The sequence below is a fragment of the Drosophila busckii genome, chromosome 3L (genome assembly GCF_011750605.1).
Source record: "Drosophila busckii strain San Diego stock center, stock number 13000-0081.31 chromosome 3L, ASM1175060v1, whole genome shotgun sequence".
Taxonomy (NCBI): domain Eukaryota; kingdom Metazoa; phylum Arthropoda; class Insecta; order Diptera; family Drosophilidae; genus Drosophila; species Drosophila busckii.
The window spans coordinates 2,747,934-2,770,680 of NC_046606.1; the positions used below are offsets into that span (position 1 = coordinate 2,747,934).

The 22,747-nt window shown below is 40.6% G+C and overlaps 3 protein-coding genes across 3 annotated transcripts; 1 reads left to right on the plus strand and 2 right to left on the minus strand.

Annotated features, from left to right (window-relative positions):
- Positions 1-24: 24 nt before the first annotated feature.
- LOC108600399 (G protein alpha i subunit) lies at positions 25-6,230 on the minus strand. The gene is made up of 5 exons (XM_017987949.1): positions 5,675-6,230; positions 1,320-1,791; positions 1,165-1,259; positions 917-1,105; positions 25-855 (listed from the first exon to the last, which is right to left on the minus strand). The coding sequence occupies exons 1-5, from the start codon at positions 5,793-5,795 to the stop codon at positions 665-667; spliced, it is 1,068 nt and encodes a 355-aa protein (XP_017843438.1). The 5' UTR covers positions 5,796-6,230; the 3' UTR covers positions 25-664.
- A 2,219-nt stretch (positions 6,231-8,449) lies between these two features.
- Positions 8,450-9,279, minus strand: LOC108599243 (sperm-specific protein Don juan). Its single transcript, XM_017986040.2, has 2 exons — positions 9,010-9,279; positions 8,450-8,952 (listed from the first exon to the last, which is right to left on the minus strand). The coding sequence occupies exons 1-2, from the start codon at positions 9,209-9,211 to the stop codon at positions 8,900-8,902; spliced, it is 255 nt and encodes an 84-aa protein (XP_017841529.1). The 5' UTR covers positions 9,212-9,279; the 3' UTR covers positions 8,450-8,899.
- Positions 9,280-14,980: 5,701 nt separating this feature from the next.
- Positions 14,981-18,236, plus strand: LOC108598968 (forkhead box protein biniou). Its single transcript, XM_017985741.1, has 4 exons — positions 14,981-16,106; positions 17,042-17,318; positions 17,378-17,744; positions 18,000-18,236. Exons 1-4 carry the CDS (start codon positions 15,070-15,072, stop codon positions 18,188-18,190), a joined length of 1,872 nt encoding a protein of 623 aa, XP_017841230.1. The 5' UTR covers positions 14,981-15,069; the 3' UTR covers positions 18,191-18,236.
- The last annotated feature ends 4,511 nt before the right edge of the window (positions 18,237-22,747 follow it).

The window sequence follows — 22,747 nt, forward strand, 5'->3', positions numbered from 1 at the left end:
ACCAATTGTGATCACTGTCGTGCATTGAGTATAATTATTTTTTATTTTTAATTGTCGTTTTCATTTAAACTATTACTAAAATATTAGTAAGCTTGCTAGTTACATTTAGAGGGCTTATAAGCATACAAATAGTGGCGCTCCTCTTGGCAAAATTTGCGCGGCGACGTCGCAGTGTTGCAAAACGTGCTCAGAATGCACTGCGCAAAAGGCTAAGAATAAACTCAAAGTTTTCTGTTTTGCGCAGTGCAAACTGTTCACATATATAAACTAAACTTAAAGCAAAGCCAATTGGTCAAAAATTATGCAGTTTACAAATTCTTGGTCAACAGTCTTTGCCAAACTAGCTGGCGCCTACTTTACACTTTTCTCTTTTAAACTTAATTAGTTTAAGCTTAGACAAATTTTAAAAACTGTTTACTTATTGCGTTAAATTATTTGTTCCGCGACTACTGGCAACAAAAATCGGTTTACATATCGCAAGTGCATGTAAGGCATTTAAAAAAATTCTACATATACACACAAGTATACAAGTTTACGTATTTATATAGAACATAGTATGTATATGCCCGTACGTTAATTATGGTTAGTTAATTATAATGTAATGGAAATGTTTTTGCGCATTTTTCCGTTTTTATTTTAATACTAAGATGCACTACAGCTGTGCTTAGAACAGTCCAATTTGCTTCAGATTGTTCTTAATAATGACATCGGTGACTGCATCAAATACAAATTTGACATTATTTGTGTCTGTGGCGCAGGTAAGATGCGTGTAGATTTCCTTTTGATCTTTTCGTTTGTTGAGATTTTCAAACTTCATGCGTATATAGTTGGCAGCCTCCTCAAAGGTATTTGAACCTGTTGCAGAAATAAAAGTAATTAATAGCGTACATGACTTGTGGATAGTTTGGAAACTTACCAGTGTATTCGGGGAAGCATATCGTAAGGGGAGATCGCTTGATTTTCTCTTCGAACAAATCCTTTTTGTTCAAGAAGAGTATGATGGAGGTTTCCACAAACCATTTTGAATTGCAAATGGAATCGAATAACTTTAGTGATTCAATCATGCGATTCATTTCCTCATCCTCTGCCAAAACCAAATCGTAGCCTGCAAAATACATATAGTTTGATAATTTATTGCATATTTAAATTGCTTTTGACACTTACCCGACAATGCTACACAAAAGATGATGGCTGTGACTCCCTCAAAGCAATGTATCCACTTCTTGCGCTCCGAACGCTGACCACCCACATCAAACAACCTGCAGGCGCAAAAGAATTTAATAGCAATAATAATTATTGCAGTAGCAAATAAAACTCACTTAAAGTGCAACTGTTTGCAAGAGAAATGCGTCTCAATAATGCCCGTGGTCTTGACACGTGTGCGCAGCACATCCTGCTGTGTGGGTATATAATTGGGTTGCGCTATGCGATCCAACGAGTTCAAATAGTAGCCAGCCGAGTCGTTTAACTGATATTCGCGTGAACGTGAAAACGATTGCTGCACACCAGCGTCCGCCCACAGTTTCTTCATCAGCAACACAATTTCGGGCAATAAAATGCCCTCATCTGCTGCCGAGGCATGTGTGAAGAACTGACGTGCGATTTCCGTTTTGCTGGGATCCGCAAACTCGATCTTTAGCCTGCCCATGGCACGTATGATCACCATCAGACTCTGTACAGTGTTGCTAAACACAACGCGTCTGTATTCCTCGCACTCCTCCTGTGAATAGCCCGTCTCGTGTATGATCTTCATCTGTTTGACAATTGTTGACTTGCCAGATTCTCCGGCGCCTGCAAGGCATAAGCAAATAAAAAACTAATTATTAGCAAAACAATTGAATTCTCTAACTGAATTTGGCATGAAATTTGTTGTGTTGTTGGTGTAATGTGCGTAAAATGCTTTTGTGAATGAATTGAGCGAGAGAAGGGGCAAGAAAATGAGGCGCTCGGCGTTTGCTAGCGAGTTTTTATGAATGAACAAGTAAATGAATGAATGCTGGCTACAAATTGTTCAATTGTCTTCGGGTTCAAGAGGCCAAAAAGCTCGCAGTTGACGCTCAATTGCGTTGGTCGTGCATATCAGATACATATATGAATATCTAAGTAACACTTTTGTAACTAAGTGCATATGAACTGGCCTATATAGCTTACAAAGAACATAAAGTTTTAGTTGCTTTTGAGAGTTCGTTGAACTAAAAAAAAGTTATCAGCAAATCAAAATATATAAAATTTTAAACACATAATTGAGTTGAATAAAAAGTGAGCAGACCACACACACACACACACAACAAAAAGTCGTTATAACTAAGTAATATATCTCGTTCAATAGATTAAAAGTTATGTTACGTGTTTTCAAGTTTCCCGTTTGGCCAACAGCAATTGCCAAAAGCAAAGCAAAGCAACAACAAAAATTAAATACGTATATGAACAAAAATTATTGTTTATATCTTGCGAGCTACCGGTCTAAGTTTATTTAAGCCATCAAACGAATATATGTTGTTGAGTATTGCAACAATGGCACATTAAGCCAACATTTTTTTTTTATTTTATTTCTTTTTGCATTTATCTGTTGTTGTTGCTGTTTATGTTGTTGGTTGGCTCTTGTGCGCTTGGGTCCATTCCCAAGACACCGAGAGATGCAAGACAGACATATAATGTTGGTTGGGTAATTGCTAGCGGTACTTTCACTTTTTCAGCTCTAGGTACTGCAACAGCTGACTCCCCTCCCCCTTTTCTATATTTTCAGCAAGTGGCAAAAATCTATTTTCAATGCACAACAATACGCGCTAATTTGGCCATAAACAGATTATGTTGTTAGCCTTAATTTATGGCAAGAAAGAAACAGTCCGTCAGCCAATCTTGGGAAATGTTCAAAAGCGAATAGCAAAGCTAAAGCAACATGATACAAAACAAGATTTGTAACAAGAAAAAGGTCAATTTAATAAATAGCAACAACAACAGCAACAGCATGTACATAGATAAAATTTATTGAATAAATGCACCGTTAACTCTGCCATAATAGGCAATAAGCGAGAACTGTGCGAGAGCGCAAAGAATCCAAAACAAATGGCGGTGAGGGCACAAAGAGAGGCGCAGATTAACATTAATTTGCGCACACACACACATACATACAGTTAGGTTAGGCCTAGGGCGCATTTGTTTGTGGGCGTGTCCGCTGCTCAACAGTTATGCTTAAAACTGAGAACTAAAAATTGCTGATGATTAAAAGCAAATACTTTAAAGTATACAAAAACAAAGCGCATGAGTAATCGACAATTACTTTTACTCTGGCGCCAGCTGACTTTTCTTTTTAGATAATAATTTTAACTGCGCGTAAGAAAACAAAAACAAAAATGCGCTGCCTAAGTGGTTTAAACATTTCACTTTTAAGCTAGCTTTAAGCATTAAACTTATGTTTGAAATAAATCAAAACAACGACGGCTGCCAATAATTTTTGTTGGTGAAAAGCAGAGCTAAGGTCATGTATTGATAATTTTGATAAGGCAACGAGTGAATTATGGCCCAGCGACAACAACTACATAAAGTACATTATATATATATGTATATAAATTCTTAAAAATTGTTGATTAAGTTGTTTGAGTGTTGACAATTCGTGTTGGATTTCAGGCGGGGTTCTACTTTTGTTTGTATGAGTGTTGGTGTATGTTCGTGTGTGTGTGTGTGTAACGAATCATGTGTTTCGTTTGTTTGTATTAAATTTAAAACTTTTTACAGTTTCATATGTATGGTGAGAAGCTTACTCATGCCGCCATTTGTGGCGATCAAGCTGCCAGCCAGCCAGCCAGACATGTCTCTAGAGTGAAATGCGAGTGAATGAATCTCTTGCAAATATTTTAAAAAATAATAATGACATGGCTCGGAAAGTTTCAATAGAGTACTCTCAAAAATAAAAAGGTAGTGTTATGTACTAAAGAGAGAGTGTGAGTGCGAAAGGGAGAGAGTGTTGAGCGCTGTTTGCTGTTGTAGGCGATAAATTAAGTGGCGTAATTTAGTTGAAGGGGCACCCCAAAGAGGGCGCATTGGTCAGACAGGCAACAATAGCAAAAATTTTTATTAAATTTACACAATAAAGAAGAAAACATACAAAGTTGCTGACGCTTAAACCGCAAACAAACACACACACACACGTACTTGAATACATCGTTGGTGTCGTTGTGTGTACACACAGCTGCATTTGATGTTGGGGTCCATTTATTTGCGCTAATATCGTTCACCCCACTTTAAATGTCAGTGTAGCAACAACAACAGCAACAACAACTAGTGCAACAAGCTGTTGCTGCTGCTGCTGGACCCAACCAATTATGCCAGCTTAGACAGCCCCAGCATGCGCATGGGAGAGAGGGGGGAGAGCACGCGCGTGAATGCATGTAGTCTGTTTAAAGAGCGCAGACGCAACATCTGCAGCAGCAACAATAACAGCTATTCAGCTAGTAATGAAAACAAATACAAATAGACAGACACACGCTAAAAACAACAATTATGCGGCAAGGTGTTTTCCTAGTACACTGCGCAAAAAACTTTTGATTGCTTGCACGCGCCGCTGCTGCTCGGGCCAACGCATTTCATTGGAATGTTTGCCATTAATATATACTCTATATGCAATAAATTCTGGGTACACAAATATTTAGTTTTCAAAATTGAAAGATTAATATAAACACACAAACAAGCGCAGAGGGAAATGTAGTAGAAATTTCGAGCTGCATGCAATTGCCTGCTGTGTGGCAAGTACTCACACTTTGCCTCACCCTGCGCCAGGGCAAGCGCTTGAGTCAACAATCAACGTTGCGCCCGCTTGAGTCATAGCAAAAGCAGCGCTTCATTAGCAAAAGCAGTCGGCAGCAATTTTGTTATTGTTGTTGTTGTTGATTGTAGTTAAAAGTTGGAAAAGTCGTTGCATTGTTTTCAACTTTCAATGGCAATGAATGAAAAACAACGTTCGCATTTTACATGCATATGTGTGTATGTGTGCATAGAAATTAAATTGCAAAAGGCCAAAACGCAGTGCAATGCGGTGTTCAATTTCACTGCAGCAGCGCCAAGAGGTCAAAGTTGATACATACATATGTACGCTGGCTCTGGCGTCTCCACGCTTCAATGCGCTTTTCTCACACCACACCACACACCACAACACAACAAGTGTTCAACACACACATACATGCATGCTAGCATTGCATTTTACACATGTACAGTAAAAAAAGAGCCGCAAAAGAATTAATGTTGCTGGCGCCCAACATGCTGGAGCCGTCGCTGCGCTGCCGACATTTGGTTTCAATTTACGTTTCAATTTCAATTTCTTATCGCAATTGCATAATGTGCAGACCGCAAGACCAAAACAGATGAATGCAGCAACGTTGTAATATTGTTAACTCATAAACCAAATGCCAATCAAATCGAAAACTAAAAAACGTATGCGATTGTACTTCAAGCATACAAATGCGAACAACAGTTATTGCTCTGATAGAGGCAACAAAAAAAACCCACCCCACTTGAAAAATTGGGCCATTGTCCATGGCATTTTCAGCACATGGCGTCACAAATGAAATGCACCGAAAAATGTTAAAGCATTTGCAATGTAATGTGCTAATAGCAAGAAAGAGTAAGTAAGTGTGTAATGAAAAGAAAGAAAGAGAGGCAGAGTGTTCTGGAGACTCACCCAAAAGCAGCAGTTTAACCTCTGAAGCGGCTCTTTCGCCCTCCGCCCGCAGCGCCCGATCAATGTTTTTGGAACGCTCGATGGCTTCTTTATCTCGTGCTGTACTCACTGCACAACCCATTTTGTTGTTGTTGTTGTTGCTGTTGTTGTTATTACTTCCTTAACTTGTTAACCAACTTTTTTGATGGCTCTGGCGAAATTTTCGCCAACAATTGATTAATGTTCACTCGCGTTTTTCGTTGCCTTTTTTAATTATCCAAAGATTGTTGCGTCTGCGCGTCGTCTGTACACTTTTTTATTTCGTTTCTCCTTCTCCTTTCACACACACATACACAGGCGCATGTGCACACACACATTCACACGCGTTGCTTGTAGTTTATGCGACGCAGACGCACCGGAGCCGTTGTTTTTTTTGTTTCTTTAAAAACACTCGCGGCAGTATTATTAACTAATTTGTTTAAACACTCTAACGCCGTCTCTAGCGGCCATGCAAATTACTTTTGTATTTTACTTAAATTGATCTGCCGACGCGCAACCGTGAATCACTTTTTACTTTTCGATCTTGAATGAAAGTGTTGCAAAACGATCGCGCCAATGCAGCAAGAGTTCGCGCGAGCGAGAGATCCGATGTTCGACTCAATAATTGCACATATCATCCAGTAGTTTTCATATTGCGCCAGCGTTGCAAAACATATCATTAGCGATCGCACATACTATCCACAATGAAATCGCGCAGCTAGAGAACGCAATATCTGTTGCTCGATAGATTACGCGCGAGCACAGCAGTGCTGCCAGATGTGTAAATTTAGTTTAAATTCAAAATAGATATTTAAGAATTTGTAACGGCTAATGCTCAGCACCATGGGGAACATTCTAATTTTAGGCGCATATTTTGCATGACAAAAAGCCTGCTTGCAACCATTTATAGCATGTACGGGCATCAATATCAAAATCTTGCCCTTTGCCATGCGTTTTGTTTATTGATATTATTTTTAAGTATAAACAAACGCAGCTCACAAAAATGTGTGCGGTTGGGAAGTGCACGGCGGCACAGTGTTAGGCCCAGTATGCGCACAAGCCGAAAAAGTTCTCAGGGCCGGGCAGACATGCATAAATAATTCTATTTGCATTGGGACATTATGAATTTGAATTAAGGGATGCCAAATGGTTGCAGTTGCATCTTAAAATTAAAAATTAAAGCTTTCTACAGCTTAGCATAGTACATGTGTAATGCCTGCAGTCCGATTCCCACTACGTGGAGGCCATCAACGGGTCATGATTTACATATGTTTACAGCAGCAAAGTCAGATCAAGGGATGGGGCGGAGTGTAGGGCCCTCATGAATGAATGATAGCAGCATTGGCTGCAGTGCGCTGCATTCGTGTTGTAATTTATCGTAAAAAGTAAAACAGCAAAGGCTGGCGACGCCAGCCGCAGCAGCAGCTAGAGAAATATGGATTTATGCGGTTAGAGAGGGGAGAACGGGTTGAGGGGCGTGTGTGGCGCGGACGCTCAACGCTTTGGGTGGTCCAATTGGCCACCAGAGAGACGCAGACGGAGACGAAGGTTGCTTGAAGGCAAAGCGCATGCATCATCATTGCTGTCACTGTTCCTGCTCACATTGTTGTTGCTGCTCAGCTTGTTGCTGCTGCTGTTGTAGTTGAATTCAAATCGTTTGCTGATGCCAACAAATTTGACGAACGTCGACGTCGGCCAAACTTCAATCGGCGCGCGCACAAAAAAACAAAAACTAAAGCAAACAACAACAATGGCAGCAGCAGCAGCAGCAACAACAATTAAAGGATGGCAAGGCCTTGAAATAGATATACTTAGGCACACACACACACATATACACCCACACACATACATACGCATAGATCGTAGGCCGTTTAGCACATGTGTTGCCAGTTGGCCTGGGCAAACTCAAGATTAAGATTAATTTCGTCGATAATTCGGTAAATTTTCATTTTCGACAAACGAAAACTTTGCGTCTCGTTGAAAGGCTAAACAGACAAGCGTTTGGGTATAGTTTCTCCTACTGGGTGGGGAGTGGGAGTGAGAAATGTTGCAGTTGCGCCCAGACTCAAATGATGAATGCACTATTGATTGATTTTCGGCACTTATCAAAAGCCGTCGAAAAAGTCAATCCGCCGACAAGTACCAAAAATAAATGGAAGCTGTTGAGTTCAGTCCGAGACGGCGATGGAGATGGAGATGGAGTAACTAACCTACCTTGCTTGGCTATGCTTATACTAAAATAAATTTCTTTAGTAATGCTGGCAGCTAATTGAGGGCAGCGCAATGTAAAATACGTAAAAAGAAAATGTTAAAATTAGCATTTGAGTTTTGTTTACGTTGAAGCAAGTAATAATTACCCAAAATACCCAATCGATGGGTAGCAGCAAGATGAAACAAGTATTTCCCCAAGACTATTGAGACTTTGGGCACATAGTCTAGAGCACGGATTTGTTTACATATGCAAAGCCATACGGTTGCAACCTGTACGGATACGTAAGATACGGGGAACGGAATTGAGTTTAATACTTGGGCAGCAGCAGCAGGAAACGAAAGTCAGTGCCAGTGCAATTGAATTGCCATAAAAACCAAAAGCAACAGCGGCTGCTACTGTAAGGGGGTGTGAAATTTATGAATTCCTCTGGAAACAATAGATACAAATAGTATATGCCATATATACTCTTCTATTTGTCATGACTGCTCTTAAGCACCTGCCAGCAGATAGCTTGCAGTTTTTCCACGAAATAAATACATTAATAATTTTCAAAAAGGTCTCTAGTACTATATGTATATATTTTCCGGTAATTTGCACTTATTTCCAATCGAAAAGTTTGAGAATATATTACTACAAGTAGTAGCAGCAGCAGTACCAGATGCCAAGGGGCTAGTATGGGGCCAGCCATAAAATTGTCCATGGAAATTCACAAGATAGCGTATGCCGACTTTTATCACGCTGTTTTTTTCCTTTAGTCGCTATATATCTTTTTTGTTGCCCATTTTACTTGTTGCTTTATGACTTTATAATGTCTGTGCGTTTTCGGTTTTATGATCTCTGTTTGCTCAGGCAGCTGTAAAATAAGCGCTGATTCATCTTTGCCCCTTGCCCGCTCTCGCCACTGCACTCGCAGCAGCAACAATATGGCAATTTGTTGGGTCATTAGGCGCTGTATGTGGAATGCTTAGAGCTGCCACAGGCGCCATTTGGTCAGCTTACTTTTTGCCCCCTGGCTTGCCGTCTTTGCATTTCGGACCAGAGGGTTCCTCTATAAGAAAGTTACAAAAGTTTCAACAGCTCAACAATTCATACTTGTTTTACATACGCTTTCGACCACAGACACCACCGTCCCCCTTCTTCTTGGAAGCATCGTCCTTCTTTTCGCAGGGATCCTCCTTTTTGCATGGGTCCTCCTTTTTGGCACATGGGTCTTCCTTTTTGCAAGGATCGTCCTTTTTGCTGTATGCCATGCGGCTCAAAGGCATATCGCCTATTTTAAGCAGTGTTATATTCATTAAACGATTCATTTTTATTAACTTATTCAAAACTATATGTAACTACAAATTTCTGCAACCGAATGGGAAACAAATTTTGTATATAACTGTTCGTTTTTCATGAAGTATTAGCAACTGCTACTAAGTTTATGTAAAAATTTACATTCAAATTGTTGTGCTACATTTTCTTGGGTTTTTCTTTTTTATAATTTTTGTGGTGTTGAATTTCAACGCTACCGAAACGCAACTCAAGTGTCGGCCACACAATTAGCTATGCTTGAGCCCAAAACCCAAGTCGATCTGTCCACAAGTGTAGCTGGAACCACAAGCGTCGTCGTTGTGGCAGCGTCGCCAATGTCAAAATATTTGTCAGCGCCTCGATTTACGGCCGTAGTAATTAGACGATCTTTGTTTGCTGCTGCGTCAGGATGTCGCCGTCGATTAACCCAAATTTACATGTTCTACATGCTGGCCCCAGTGCAGACACTTGAGATCTTCAAGACTGCAGCCTGTAGGCAGTTAATGATTAGCGCTGTCTAATTTGTTTTTAACTTGACACGTTGCTCTCCTAGGCAGCGAAATTCTTTTCTTCTTCATTTTTCAAAGCAGCACAGGTGCGCTGCTGTTGAAGGCCAAAAAAAGCACAAAGCCAACAATAAAGTGAACGACACCAAGAGCAACAGCAACAGACACAGCAGCAGCAGCAACAACTCGCCGCAATGACGACAATAAGCGTTGAGTGAGTTTAAACAGATGCCACAAGCGGCTGTGGAATGGAAGATGGGAACAGTGTTGTAGGTGTAAAGGGCATTTAGCTGGAACAGTTGGATTCTTTATCACGTCATCATCATCAGCAACAGCAAAGGCAATTTTTTTTTGCCTACGCTTAACTACAGCCTCGCATTGCAAAATGTTACGTTAATTACTTGCAAAGGTAAAAACGCTGTGGGCAGTTTAACTGTTTCCGGCTGCATTCCTTGCCACCCCCCCCCACGTCCAGTGAACGCTGCAGCAAGTCAACGTATTTTTAAGTACCGGCTATTAAACTAAAAGCTAAACAAAAACGCCAACCAATTGCCAAGTGGCAAATGCCAAGTGCTTGCCGAGCAAACGGCTTTTGTGCTTGAGATCAGCACAGAAAGCGTCGAATAGACATTTCTATGGAAATAAACCCATTGCGCTCTCGCTCGTTTTTATGTTTCTTTTTCAGCGCTTTATTTTCCTTGTTTTTTTTTTTTTGTATTTCTTTTAATTTCTGTACAATTTGGCGCAATTATTGCGCACCCAAATGTATCGCAAGTCTATAAATTGTTCGATTTTATTGCGCCAGCTTCGACAGTTGAATGGCGCAGACCAACAGCAAACTGCGCCGCGGGGGCACAGCGCTCAAATATGTAAATGTATGTGTGCCTGTGTGTGCGTGTGTGTTCTTTTATAATATGCCATAGTTTGCATAGTTTGGCAATGGCACCCAAATCGTACGACTTACTGGCAGCTGCCAGCTAGAAAACACACACAGCAACAGCAAACAGCAAAAACAACAACAACAAATCGTGTTGGCCATCTTGCGCAAATTGCTGGCGGCCATTTTGAAATTTGTAAACGTGTGGCAAGGTGTTTACGAGCGCTGCCATTAAGCAAACCGGTTTTAGCTATAACACGTTTGGCCCAATAAGAACGAGGTAGCAGTCTTAGCTGCTTTAACTCTTTGTTGCCAACGTTTATTACTCTTGTTATATTAATAATAAACTTGAAATGAGTTCGTCTTGAACTTTTAGCAACTATTCAAGTTAGAGGTTAATTTGTGTGGCGCCAATTTCGTCTATTTTATATGGTTGCATCAATGTAAAAGTTAGTTAATTCTCTAGGGTACTATTTCATACAAGTCGATAGAGAGATATCTTTATATATTTATTTTCAAAAAGCAACTAGCAGCAATTAGCAAATTATAAAACATTTTCTAAATTTAAGCAAATCTACTGCTTCTAGCTAATTTTTCAGCAAATCTATTATGATTACTCATAGCATATATATATATAAGCGCTAATATATATATTTGCTATACATATCTGAAAGCTATAGGAACAATTGCTGAAGCATTATGATAAAGGTGTAAGCAAATTAAATAAGACATTAGCTGTTTATTAAAACAATCGTAATTAGTCATTGCTGTCTATATAAAGTTAAATTTAAAACATTTTTCTCATTTTCAATTATAAAAATTTTTAACCCAATTTAATTGTCCACATCTTAATTAACAACACAAAACACTCTAGCGGCAATCAAAGCAAAAATCAAACAAAAATTTCATAAATATTTACAATAAACCGCTTTTAAAGCCGTGGGAAAAAATAACAACAATTTGTTTTTAGTTTGAAAATAGAAGAGAGAGGGAGAAAAAAACACGTAAATTTGTTTGTATATTGCTTGTTTTTGTTAAACAAAAAGCGTCGCAGCCATATAAAATGGCCACAGCACGTGAGCTGCAATGCAAAACATTTGCTGATCTATATCTATGTATATAACTTGCTTATAACAGTCCATTGAGCTAGTTCTAAATCTAAATATTTAAACAAAAGTCCGGCACAGAACAGAAAGAAACGAAATTGTTAACTAGACGGCATAATTCGCTCGTGGGCAATTGAATTGTAAATATTTTGAATATTTGGGGCTATTTGATTATTTATTGTATGGCAAATTAACCGTTTAATAAGCGTTGTAGCTGCAAGAACAAGAAAAGGGGAGTGCGTGCGGGCTTGGGGGTCTCAAGATGGGCAAATGCAATTGTTTGCTTTTGTCTGTTGTTGTAGGTCAGTGTGCAAAAACAAATGCGTTGGCGGCTACATGTTGTATACAACTCGAGAGAGAGAGAGAGAGTGAGCGAAGGGAGCACAGGAGCAATCATGTGTTTAGAATATGCGAGAGTGTGTGAGCAGTGTTTAATTGTTTAATGTTTATTAAACTACAAAACACGAAGCAAGTTTAAACAATGATGATGTCCATGGCCGGCATTTGGCTGTGCTTTGGCTTATTCTTCGGGTAGATTCCTGCAATATGCCATATGGGTGAGCATGAGGAGGGGGCAGGGCGTGAGGTTGGCCTCATTGAATCAATGGGATTGTGTACTACAAGTCAAGTTGTTGCTTGCGGCCGACGCGTCGTATACATAATTTTGTTTACAATCACTGCATAATAGTAAACAATTTGGCCATTTAATAACATTAACATTAAATTAAAAGCAAAACAAACGCCGTACAAGAAGCGACCACAACAACACTAACAATATTGTTTGCTTAACTTTATTATGATTATTTGAACTTGAAAAATGGAAAGAGAAAAGAAAACTGTGCGCTTATGACGAGTTTTGTTTGGGAATTCCCAGTGCACTAAAAAAAATCACTTGTTGTTGCTTTTGCTGCCAAAGAGTTGAACAACAATTGCAAGGCAATTGCATTGCCCAAGACCGACCACACACATTAGACAGTTTGGTTGGTTGGTTGGTTGGTTGGCTGGGCGGGCGGAACTATTGACCCAGTTAGCGTGACGCACAGGCAAGGCTATAAATACTGGACGCGTTGTCAGGCCAAAGAAATGTTGAATTTTTTTGGCAGAGATCACAGAGTTTGCTAAAGCTCATGCGGAAATTCAAACGTAATTCCAATGAAATTTTCAACTCATGAAACGTTTTTTTTTTATAGATTTTAATAGAGATTAAGCAATTTCCTTTGCATTGAACTTTTGATTAATTGCGTGTTAAAAGCAAAGCAAAGGTAAGTTAAATAACTTAGACCCCTCAACATTATTTAAGATAATTGACCTGCTGCACATCCGGACTACGAACATTTTAATAAGTTCCTCTTTGTCTGGTGGGCACTTAGTCAATGCTCACGGCCAATTGACATTGATTTCAGGCCACGTTGAATTGAAGTGCATTTGCTCAGTTGAGTGGGCGTTGCCTCCTGTTTAATATAATCCGCACTCGCCATAAATTGAAAAATGCAAAACAATACGAAAAAATCCAATCCAAAATAATAATAAGCAAACGTAAAATTAATTTATTGCCAACGGGGGCTATACCTATGTATACATATAGAGCGCTATATATTCATGGCAACCCGAAAACACAAAAATTGACTTTAAATGCTATGCTGGAAAATTGGGGGATTTTGTTGTTGTTGTTGTTGTCGGTTGGGTTCCATAAGAAATTCTAGGAAAATGGCGAGTGCTACGTAAAATTGTCTGCCTGTGATATATTTGTGCAAAAATGAAATTAAAATATCTTTCAGACCGCAGCCAAATTGTTGTTGCCCAGCAGCAGCAGCAGCGCCAATTGTGCCTGACGCCTTCGACAAATAGAATTCGTTAAATGTAAACAAAACTCCGCCTCCGTGTGCGCGTATGTCTCTCTATATATGTATGTGCGCGCGTGTGTGTGTGTGTGTGTGTGTGTGATGGGGGAATTGAAACGTTCAGCGATCTCTTGGCACAGCCAGAGCAAGAGATGCGTTTGACTGAGCGTGGAGAGCGTCACGGTCGCGACTCACGAGTCGACGACGCAGCTGTTGACAGCAATGGCGGCACTCAGAGCGTCGCTCTCTATCAGCAGAGACCTGAGCGTAAGCAGCCGTAGGCAGTAGGCGGGCGGTACCAGGCCCCAAAACTAAATCAATTAACAGCTCGTTTCGTATGCCGCCGACAGTTTCCTTTTCTCTCGAACTCAAACGCTAAATGCTAAATACATTCGCATTAATTTTTTTGGGTTTCTTTTTTTTTTCGTTTTGTTTTTCAGTGCTCAATGACTATTTATTAACTGTTGATTGGACAAGCTGCGCTGCGGGGGTGACAGTTTTCAATGCTGGGAATATTTGTGCCAGTAGCAAAAGGATGACTAAGGATGACCTGGACTGCAACCAAATAGGTTCTATATAAAGCCTATGTACATATTGTGAATTAGATTTTATTGAATACTGTTAATAATCTATTGTGTCTTATAAAAAAATATACTGAATATACTGGTAGGATTTTGTTAACATTCGTATCCAGAATGATTGATATTTATTTTTATTACGTGTTTTTTAGCTTATGAAGCACATATAAATCTTAAATAAACTAAGAGCTTACAATAATAAATGTTTTGGATTTATTGAATTATTTATTTATTCAATTTCGATTATGAGTAGTCGATGGTGAAAAATCAATTTTATACTTTATTTAAAGTTAACTAAGCATCAAATTAATTTTTACTTACTACTACTGTTCGCAATTCAGGTATGAAATCTGGCCTATAAATGGCTCGCCCTTGGCAGTGTATGTGAGATATGGCTTAAAAATTCTGTGGGCTAGTCAATTATTATTAATGGCTTTGTTTCGCTTAATAAGTGGGCAATACTTTGAATAATAAACATATGTATGTCTTGCTGTGTTCACAATATAAATTATAAGTTTTTGTTCATTTCCATTTCCATTGTTGCTTGCCATGCGCTGATTCCTAGATATTTTGCATACCAAACACACACACACACACTCATATATTGTGGACCAATGTCATACGTCTCCACATTACCTGGAACAACGGCAAGCAAAACGCAGAGCACGCCACATGAGCCAATTGGAAGCAGATGGATCGAGCGAGAGAATGAGAGAGCGCGAGCGCGAGCGTAGGCGAGACTAAAAAAAGAAACACAACTACTCAAGTGGAGATGAGCGCGTCGCTGCTCTTTGTGCAGCAGAACTAGAGCGTCGAGATGTGGGCTGATCGCGAGCAGTTGTTAGTTACGCGTGAATAGCCAAGCAGCGCGGTTCGCCGTTGAAACGTTGCGCATAATTTTTAGTCGCTCTAAATACGCATTGGAAATTAATTGGCAAGAATTATTTTTGAATAAAAGTGCAAAATGATCAAGAGTGAGGAAGTGGTGTCCGATTTGAATAGTCGCAGCATGGAGCAGCTTGGCGGTTTTCTGCCCGCCACGCACTATCATCATCATCATTCGCATCATCATTTGGCACCACAGCACACACACACGCATGCGGATCCACAACTACATGCGCACCACACGCATTTGTATCGCAGTGGCAACTTCTTGCCTGCGAGCAATTACCAGCCCATGGGTGGCGACTCACCCACAGAGCTGGCGGATGAGAAGCCCAACATAAACTACATGGAACGCAAGTACTACACCACAGCGCTGGATGCCGCAGGCAATCCCAGCAGCACACCTCAGCACTACGGACTGAGTGCCCTGCATAGCATAAGCACGCCGCCGGCTTCCTCCAGTCCCATACCGCCATATGGCGTGCTCATGAGCGCCCACTCAGCGGGCTCGGCGTCGCCCAATTCGAGCTCCAAGACGCCCACAGAGCAGGAGCTGCAATATGTAAGCTCTTCGGCTGTGAAGCCGCTGCAGCTGCAGCCCATGAATCATCATGCGTCCACCATTAGATACTGCTCCAACAACACCATACTCAGCGCCAATGAATATCAGCTGGCCATGCACGAGGCGGAGCAGCAGCAGCAGCAGCAGCAATCACACGCTCAGCAATCGCAGCATCAACAGCAGCAGCAGCAACAGCAGCAACATTCTCCCTCCAGCAGCGCTTATATGCCGCGCATGTCCAGCTCACCCAGTCAGGTGATCTCACATGCACATGGCATGCCCGTGATGAACTACTCCAGCGCCAGTTCCTCGCCAGCTAAATCGCTAAACGGCTCCGATTCAACATCCACAGCGGCGCAACAGAGTCCCAGCATGCAGCAGTCCTCCAAGTCAGCCAATCAGGACAATCACACGCCGGATATAGCCAAAAAGTCGGGCACTCGTCGGCCTGAAAAGCCAGCGCTAAGCTACATCAATATGATTGGACACGCCATCAAAGAGTCCTCCACGGGCAAGCTGACGCTAAGCGAAATTTATGCTTATCTGCAAAAGAGGTGGGTGCGGATATAGCTATATATACATATATATATAGTGTACATGTGTTGGTGAAAGCCAACGCCATTGCATTGGATTAAATTGCATACAGGGTTCAATGATTTTGCTGCCTTCAAGCGTTTATATAATATCAGCTAGCATTTGCATGGGCGTAGCAAAAGGGGGAATTGAGCCAAGGCGATAACATATTTTGAATGAGCAAATCTGAAAAACTACGAAACAAAATAATATTGATACAGCTCTTGAGAGAAATCTAACTAGACTGCTAAGCAGTAGATAAAATTGATTTTAAAACTCATTTCAATCAGATTCCCATATGAACTAAGCTTTAGCTTTCGACTTCCATAAGATCTGCTAAGCGATCGTAAGTCTAGACTAGCAGGTAATGCTATATAAGACGCCCCCCATGGGCTCTAAGCGCTTATCGTATTCAGCATTCCCCAAATCAGCTCAAATATCTTGTTCGAGCTGCTTGGGGAAAAGGTGCCGTAGGTGATATCGACACCGCATCTCTTGCTGGCACCGCACAATTAGCCATTTGTTGAGTGCTGGAGTGGGGGGAGCGGGCAGCTTTTGCTCGTGTCGTTTGTCATTTGTCGCTTGTAGTTTATTTACTTGCGTCCAATTTGATTTGGTCAACATAATATGAGGCAGCTGTCCGAAATAAAAAAAAACATAAATGCGGCTTGGCGCATCCTTTTGATTGTGATTTGCTCATATTTCAGCGCTTGGCACTTTATTGCCGACACAACGGGGACTGGGACTTGAGAATCACTTGAGTTGGTGGCATGCGTGAGAGACGCCTTCATTGGTTTTGTGCTGAGCTTTGTTTGTTGTCGAGCGAACCCTTTGAAAATTTTTAATTGAGTTTCGACTGTGCGCAAGCAAATAAATAAAAATTTGTGTTTTCTTCTTGTTGTCTGTGCTTTTGCAGCTACGAGTTCTTCCGCGGCGATTATATGGGCTGGAAGAACTCGGTGCGCCATAATCTGAGTCTCAACGAGTGCTTCAAGAAGCTGCCCAAGGGCATGGGCGTGGGCAAGCCCGGCAAGGGCAACTACTGGACAATAGATGAGAACTCGGCGCACTTATTCGAGGATGAGGGCAGTCTGCGTCGACGCCCACGTGGCTATCGCTCCAAAATCAAGGTCAAGACATATGCCGTCAATCCCAATGGCTTCTACAGCGGCAGCTATGGCGATGCGGGCATGGTAAGTCGCCTCAGCAGCAAATCTGATAAACAATAATTAAACTTCAATGTGTCCTGCAGGATAATGCCAACTTTTATGCCACACCCAGCTACGCTAGCTATGACTATGCTGCTCCAAACGGCGTTAGTGTGTCCTCAGCTCAAGGCTTTAGCGATGCGTGGAACGTGCATGCGGCGCACAGTGGGGCCAATGTCATTGGTGTGGGTGGATTGCCGCAGTACTCAAACATCTCCAGCCTGTCGGCGGTGGGCAATAATCTGAATGGCAGCTCACCCACTCCGCCGTTGGCGCACTCGGCTCTGGGCATGGCAACAGCAGCGGGCACGGGCGCGTCAGTGTCGGCGCTTCAAAGTGATTATGCGCCAGCCGCCAGTCTCGTGGCTGCTGGTTACTCCTATGCAACAAGTGGCAGCGGCTTGGATAACGGTAAGTGGCTCCCACTCGCTCTCAAGCGCTTTGGGTGTTCGCGTCAATCAGACCCGAACATACAAATATCGCAGCTCGCAGTCTGTTCAGTTCATATTACCGCCGCCTAGCAACACATGCGTTTTTATTGCTGCTGCTGTTGTTGTCGACTTTGTTGCTGTTGTTGTTGTTAGTTGCGGCAGTGTGTGAGATTTAACGCCTGCTCATAAAAGCAAAAAAAAAATTGGATTTTAATCGAGGTTTTTCTTGTTGCAGGTCTGCGCTCCATGTCGTTGCAACAACTGCACGCCTTGCCCTCAATGACGCCGCCGCCATCGCAGTCCCAAGCTGGCAATCATGTCATGGATCGTTCGCCCATTGATCTGAAACCGGTCTACCTGCCGCCCATTACTCCGCCTCCCACGGTGAACGGAGGCTACTATGAGACCATAAAATATTCAAATTAAATATGTATATTAATTTAATTGTATTTGGCATTATTACCTCAAAGGATAATCAATTTTAGCATTAGCTCTTAAGTAGTTGCAGACACGTTTAGTTGCTTAGTTTGTAAACAAATGAATTCTTATTAAATAAATATCATTTAATTAGACAGTACTCGAATATCTACAACAAAATATGATTAATACATTTTTAAATATACATTTGCAATGTTTTGAATATTAAGCAATGTATTATATTGCATTGGTCGAAATGCTTTTGATTCGGCAAACGTAGAATAAGGAAGACTATTAAGCACTCATATTTGTATGTCACTCTTGACTGTCTACTTTTATATTTAAATTTACCGCGCCGAGTTGAGTTATTGCCAACTTAATGAAATTGAAATGTGTAGCCAACCATACATGGCTCTCAATTTTGCGTCACGTGAAGTTGGCTGCGCTCCAGCTGTATGTGAACAGAAATGTTATGCTCCTGTTAATGTTAACGACAATTTTATGCCACTGTTGCTGTAAACGAAAATGTTATGGAACAAATTTAAAATTTAACGGACATTCAAATTAACAAACGGTTTGTAACTCAAGTCTTTTGAAAGTGTTATGACGCTTTTGTATTTGTAATTTGTACAACAAGTTCAACAGCAGCAATTATTTTAAGCTAAAATTAAAGTATTTGTTAAAAGTTCTTTTAAAATCTTAAATTTTTCATTGCTTGCAATCAATTTATGCAAAAAAACGTGTTAACTTTAAGTTAAGTCAAGCAATAATTAAGACTTTAAAGTCTCTAATACAAATTCCTTTTGCGTTAATATAGAGCCTTTGTTCTGCATATCCATATATATATATATATATCAATTTGTATATACATTTAAGTCTAATTTCAAAGGCAATGTAACAAGCGCAATTGTTGAGCTAACCAGCTCAAAGGATAAGCAGTGTAATGTCGAACTATGAAAATCGATTCCTCTAATTTCAGGCACATGCCCAACACATTGTCCCAAAGATCAACAATCCAATTATTCAGTTAATTGTCTCACCTTTATGAACAAATTAAAATCCCATTCAGAGTCAGGAACGAACACAGTGGCAAAGCCAAAGCAAGGCACCCAAGCTGACCGCAGCTTACTGACCAACGGCCATTGTGTGGTGCAGGGAAAAGGCAGCAGCAATCGCATCAAGAAGTCGTCGCCATTGATCATTATCGTCAGCGACTAGGCAAAGGCGACAGCTCGGACAAGGGGAAGGCAGAGAGACAGTCTTGGCAAAAACCGAAAGACAAACACTGGCGAAGCTATAGACGAGGTAACTTTTGAGTGAAAAATTTTACAGTCAAAGGATAATCGGGATTAAATCTTCTTGAAAAGTTAATGTTTACACACGCACCTACCGTTGGCGATGCGCAACGCGGCCGATGACAACGGCAAAAGGCAGCAGAGAGAAAAAAGATGCAAAAATTATGAAAATATTGTCACAAGTGCGCTGCCAGCACACACAGGACACACAGCCAGTAGGAGCTGCAACAGCAGCAGCAGCAGCATCAGTGGCAGGACAATTGCAGGCGGCAATCAAAACATGCAATTGTCCTTTTCGTTCCGTTGCGAATCGAAGAGCTGAGGCCGAGCCGTCGTAAGAGGATTTGTGCGTCAAGTAAACACACGAACAGGACAACAATCGGACTCAGCAGCAGCATCAGCCTGTGTCCAGGCTCTCTACACACACACACACACACACATTGACATACTGTGTGGAAAACCGAAAAACCAAATCGAAGATGCACTGCCGCACCAGCCTGCATAAATAAATAAATAAAATGATTTGAACATTTTTATTTTTGCCACAAAATAAAAAGTAAAATAGCAAACCCGAACATTTTGCTTTGCGTTAAAATAAACAATAAATTTTTTGCTAAAAATTGTTTGCTTGCCAGCGGTTTTTATTTATTTTAAATTTATGCGAAATTAAAAACGCTTTTTCGCAAGGATTTGCCAAGCGCACAATGTTTTTATAGGCACAGCCGACGACCACAAAGGATTCGTTTTGAGTCGCAACAAAAATACCAACTTCCATATAAAACGCTTTACTATATAGCTGGCTGATATCAGATACTAGACTTTAGCTAGTTCAAATCACTTTACATGCGACTCGCTTACAAACTGGCGCTGGCGTCTCAAGTATGTCGCGAGTTTTTTTGCGTCCCCATGTAAATAAACAAATTGTCTTGTTGGTATAACATGGCATGGAATATTTATAAAATAAACATTAGACCAACAGCAGCAGCAGCAGCAGCAACAACAACATGTTACACTTTACTGAATGGCAGATCATGTTTTATGAATGAGTTGCAATGCAAAGTGCTTTGGGTTATAACCACAAACAGGTATAAATTTGTGTACTTTATGCGAACTAAGCTAATAAAATAAGTTATGAATGGTCTTGGCTTCTGTTGTGGCAAGTGTGAAGCAATTAGATTTGATGCCAGGTACTGGCATATAAACATATGTACATACATTCAGTAATACTCCGAAAAAATGTAGGTTTCTTTTGTTTCAATATTTATATGCATACATATAGTTATTTTAAATATTTTCATAATTTTAAAAATGTTCTTTTCCTGCCGACTGTTCATTTTTGACATTAAATAAATAAATGTATTGCAAATATTCTTAGTGAGCAAGTTAAATAAAATTATTTATATAATATTTTTTATGTAGCAAAATGTATATAGAGCATATACATAATCATAATTATATATTAGGACTTAAGAGACTCTATGTATCACAGTTACTAGAATAGATATTTGCTAAAAATATTTTAATAGTATAAATTACTAATGCTGGCATTAAGAATTTTGTAAATTATGAATTGGTTAACATAAGAAACTGGAGAGATGACTGATGATATTGTCTTTTTTATCGAATTAAGAATTAGAGTTTAATTCTTAGAGGCTACATTGTCAATATGTTTAATAATTCTGCATCAGACGATCAAAATACACTTTACAATTTTCTTCATAATCTAACAATTTTTAACACAAGTTTTGGCACAAGTTCTAATTTCTTCAAATCTGTTTATATTGATTTGAAATTACATTTTTATTTACGATCTAGGATATTAAATTTATCACTATTATAATTTATTAGTCTGGTGATTTATATTGTAAATCTAAAGAGAGTGGCGATGGTTTGACTGACTGATTGCTTCTATTTTGTTTAGCTTCAGTTAGTTTTCACAGTTTTACTTTAATGTTTAAATAATATACTAGGAATTTCTTATTAAATTCCATAGTGCAGTGTGTAGTTTTTCCTTAACATTTGTTTTCATTTTTGGGGCGTTTCATTAGCATGGCTGGCACTTAGACGCGCTGCGTGAAGAATTTATTTTGTGGCAAAACTTTAGGCACACACACTTAGGCAAAGTGTCCACACCTAGAGCAACGCTGGCGGGCACACCCACGTGACCAGAGACCGGAGAGTGCCATAAAAACTGTAAAACCGCAAATAAGCCACGAAAACCGCAGGACACGCGCTGCATAAGTAAACCATGGCGAAAGGACCTGGCCACATCATCATCATTAACATTCACATTACACGTTGGGAACAGCAGCAGGGGTGGGGGAAAAACCGAGAGCATGAAACAGTAGCTGGGCATACGAGTAGTACTGACCGTTGTAGGTCGGCTCGGTCCAGGTAAGTTGGCCGGCTAAGTCGGCTAGCTAGCTGGGGAAAACCCACAAAATTTGTGTGAGTCTGAATTTCATTAAGAATTCCCGCGGCGCGCATTAAAGTCTAAACATGCCAACACCCCGCAGCAGCGAAGTTTTCCCCTTGCTGGATCTAAGCGCGCTTAAGCATGATGATGATTAGCATCCGGTGATTGGTAAAGCTGATGCTACTGATTGCTGCGGACGCTGTTGTTGTTGCTGGACAGCGGTTGTCTGGGCTTAGGTAAGTTACGACTTAGCGCCGCCGTCGCTGCCGTCTTGGCATGAATTTCCGCTGCTTATGTCCTTAAAACCGGAAGATTTTTGCCATGATTATGATTGCGCTTATTATGATTAAACTAATGATGAGAATTTCCCAGCTTGGCCGACAGTAGCCAAAACCCTTTTAGCCCAATACAACAATTTCCAGGAACAACAAATTTTTGTATCTACAACTAATCTGCTAAATTGGCTATGCAAAAAAATACGAGAAGAGAAAACAAATGAAACTACGCATAATGAGAGTCTCACATCATATACAAATCATAAATTTTAATGAGTGGCCAATATCGAGCAACCACTTAATACAACTACCCCAACACACACACACACACACACCCACACACACGCACACACAGAAAGACACACAGACAGATAGAGGGCCAAAGGGAGTGCAAATGCATGCGCCATTGCTGCGCTCTTGTATGCGCTCTCTCGCTTGCTCTCGCTTGCAGTGCAGGCCACGCCCGCTATTCGTTTATTGGCCCGTTGCATATTCATAAGCTGCGCAAAGGGAGAGAGTTCAGCAGCGACGCTGCGTCGCAGTCAGCGCTAGCGTCAGACTAGCGTCTTTGTATGTGTGT

Coding starts and splice junctions, on each gene's coding strand:
- LOC108600399 (XM_017987949.1), bottom strand. CDS start 5,795: ATGGGTTGTGCAGTGAGTACAGCACGAGATAAAGAAGCCATCGAGCGT. Junction 1,792..5,674: donor GGTTAAACTGCTGCTTTTGG/GTGAGTCTCCAG, acceptor TATGCCTTGCAG/GCGCCGGAGAATCTGGCAAG. Junction 1,260..1,319: donor TGCAAACAGTTGCACTTTAA/GTGAGTTTTATT, acceptor TTGCGCCTGCAG/GTTGTTTGATGTGGGTGGTC.
- LOC108599243 (XM_017986040.2), bottom strand. CDS start 9,211: ATGAATCGTTTAATGAATATAACACTGCTTAAAATAGGCGATATGCCT. Junction 8,953..9,009: donor TGGTGTCTGTGGTCGAAAGC/GTATGTAAAACA, acceptor ACTTTCTTATAG/AGGAACCCTCTGGTCCGAAA.
- LOC108598968 (XM_017985741.1), top strand. CDS start 15,070: ATGATCAAGAGTGAGGAAGTGGTGTCCGATTTGAATAGTCGCAGCATG. Junction 17,319..17,377: donor GCTATGGCGATGCGGGCATG/GTAAGTCGCCTC, acceptor TGTGTCCTGCAG/GATAATGCCAACTTTTATGC. Junction 17,745..17,999: donor TGGCAGCGGCTTGGATAACG/GTAAGTGGCTCC, acceptor TTCTTGTTGCAG/GTCTGCGCTCCATGTCGTTG.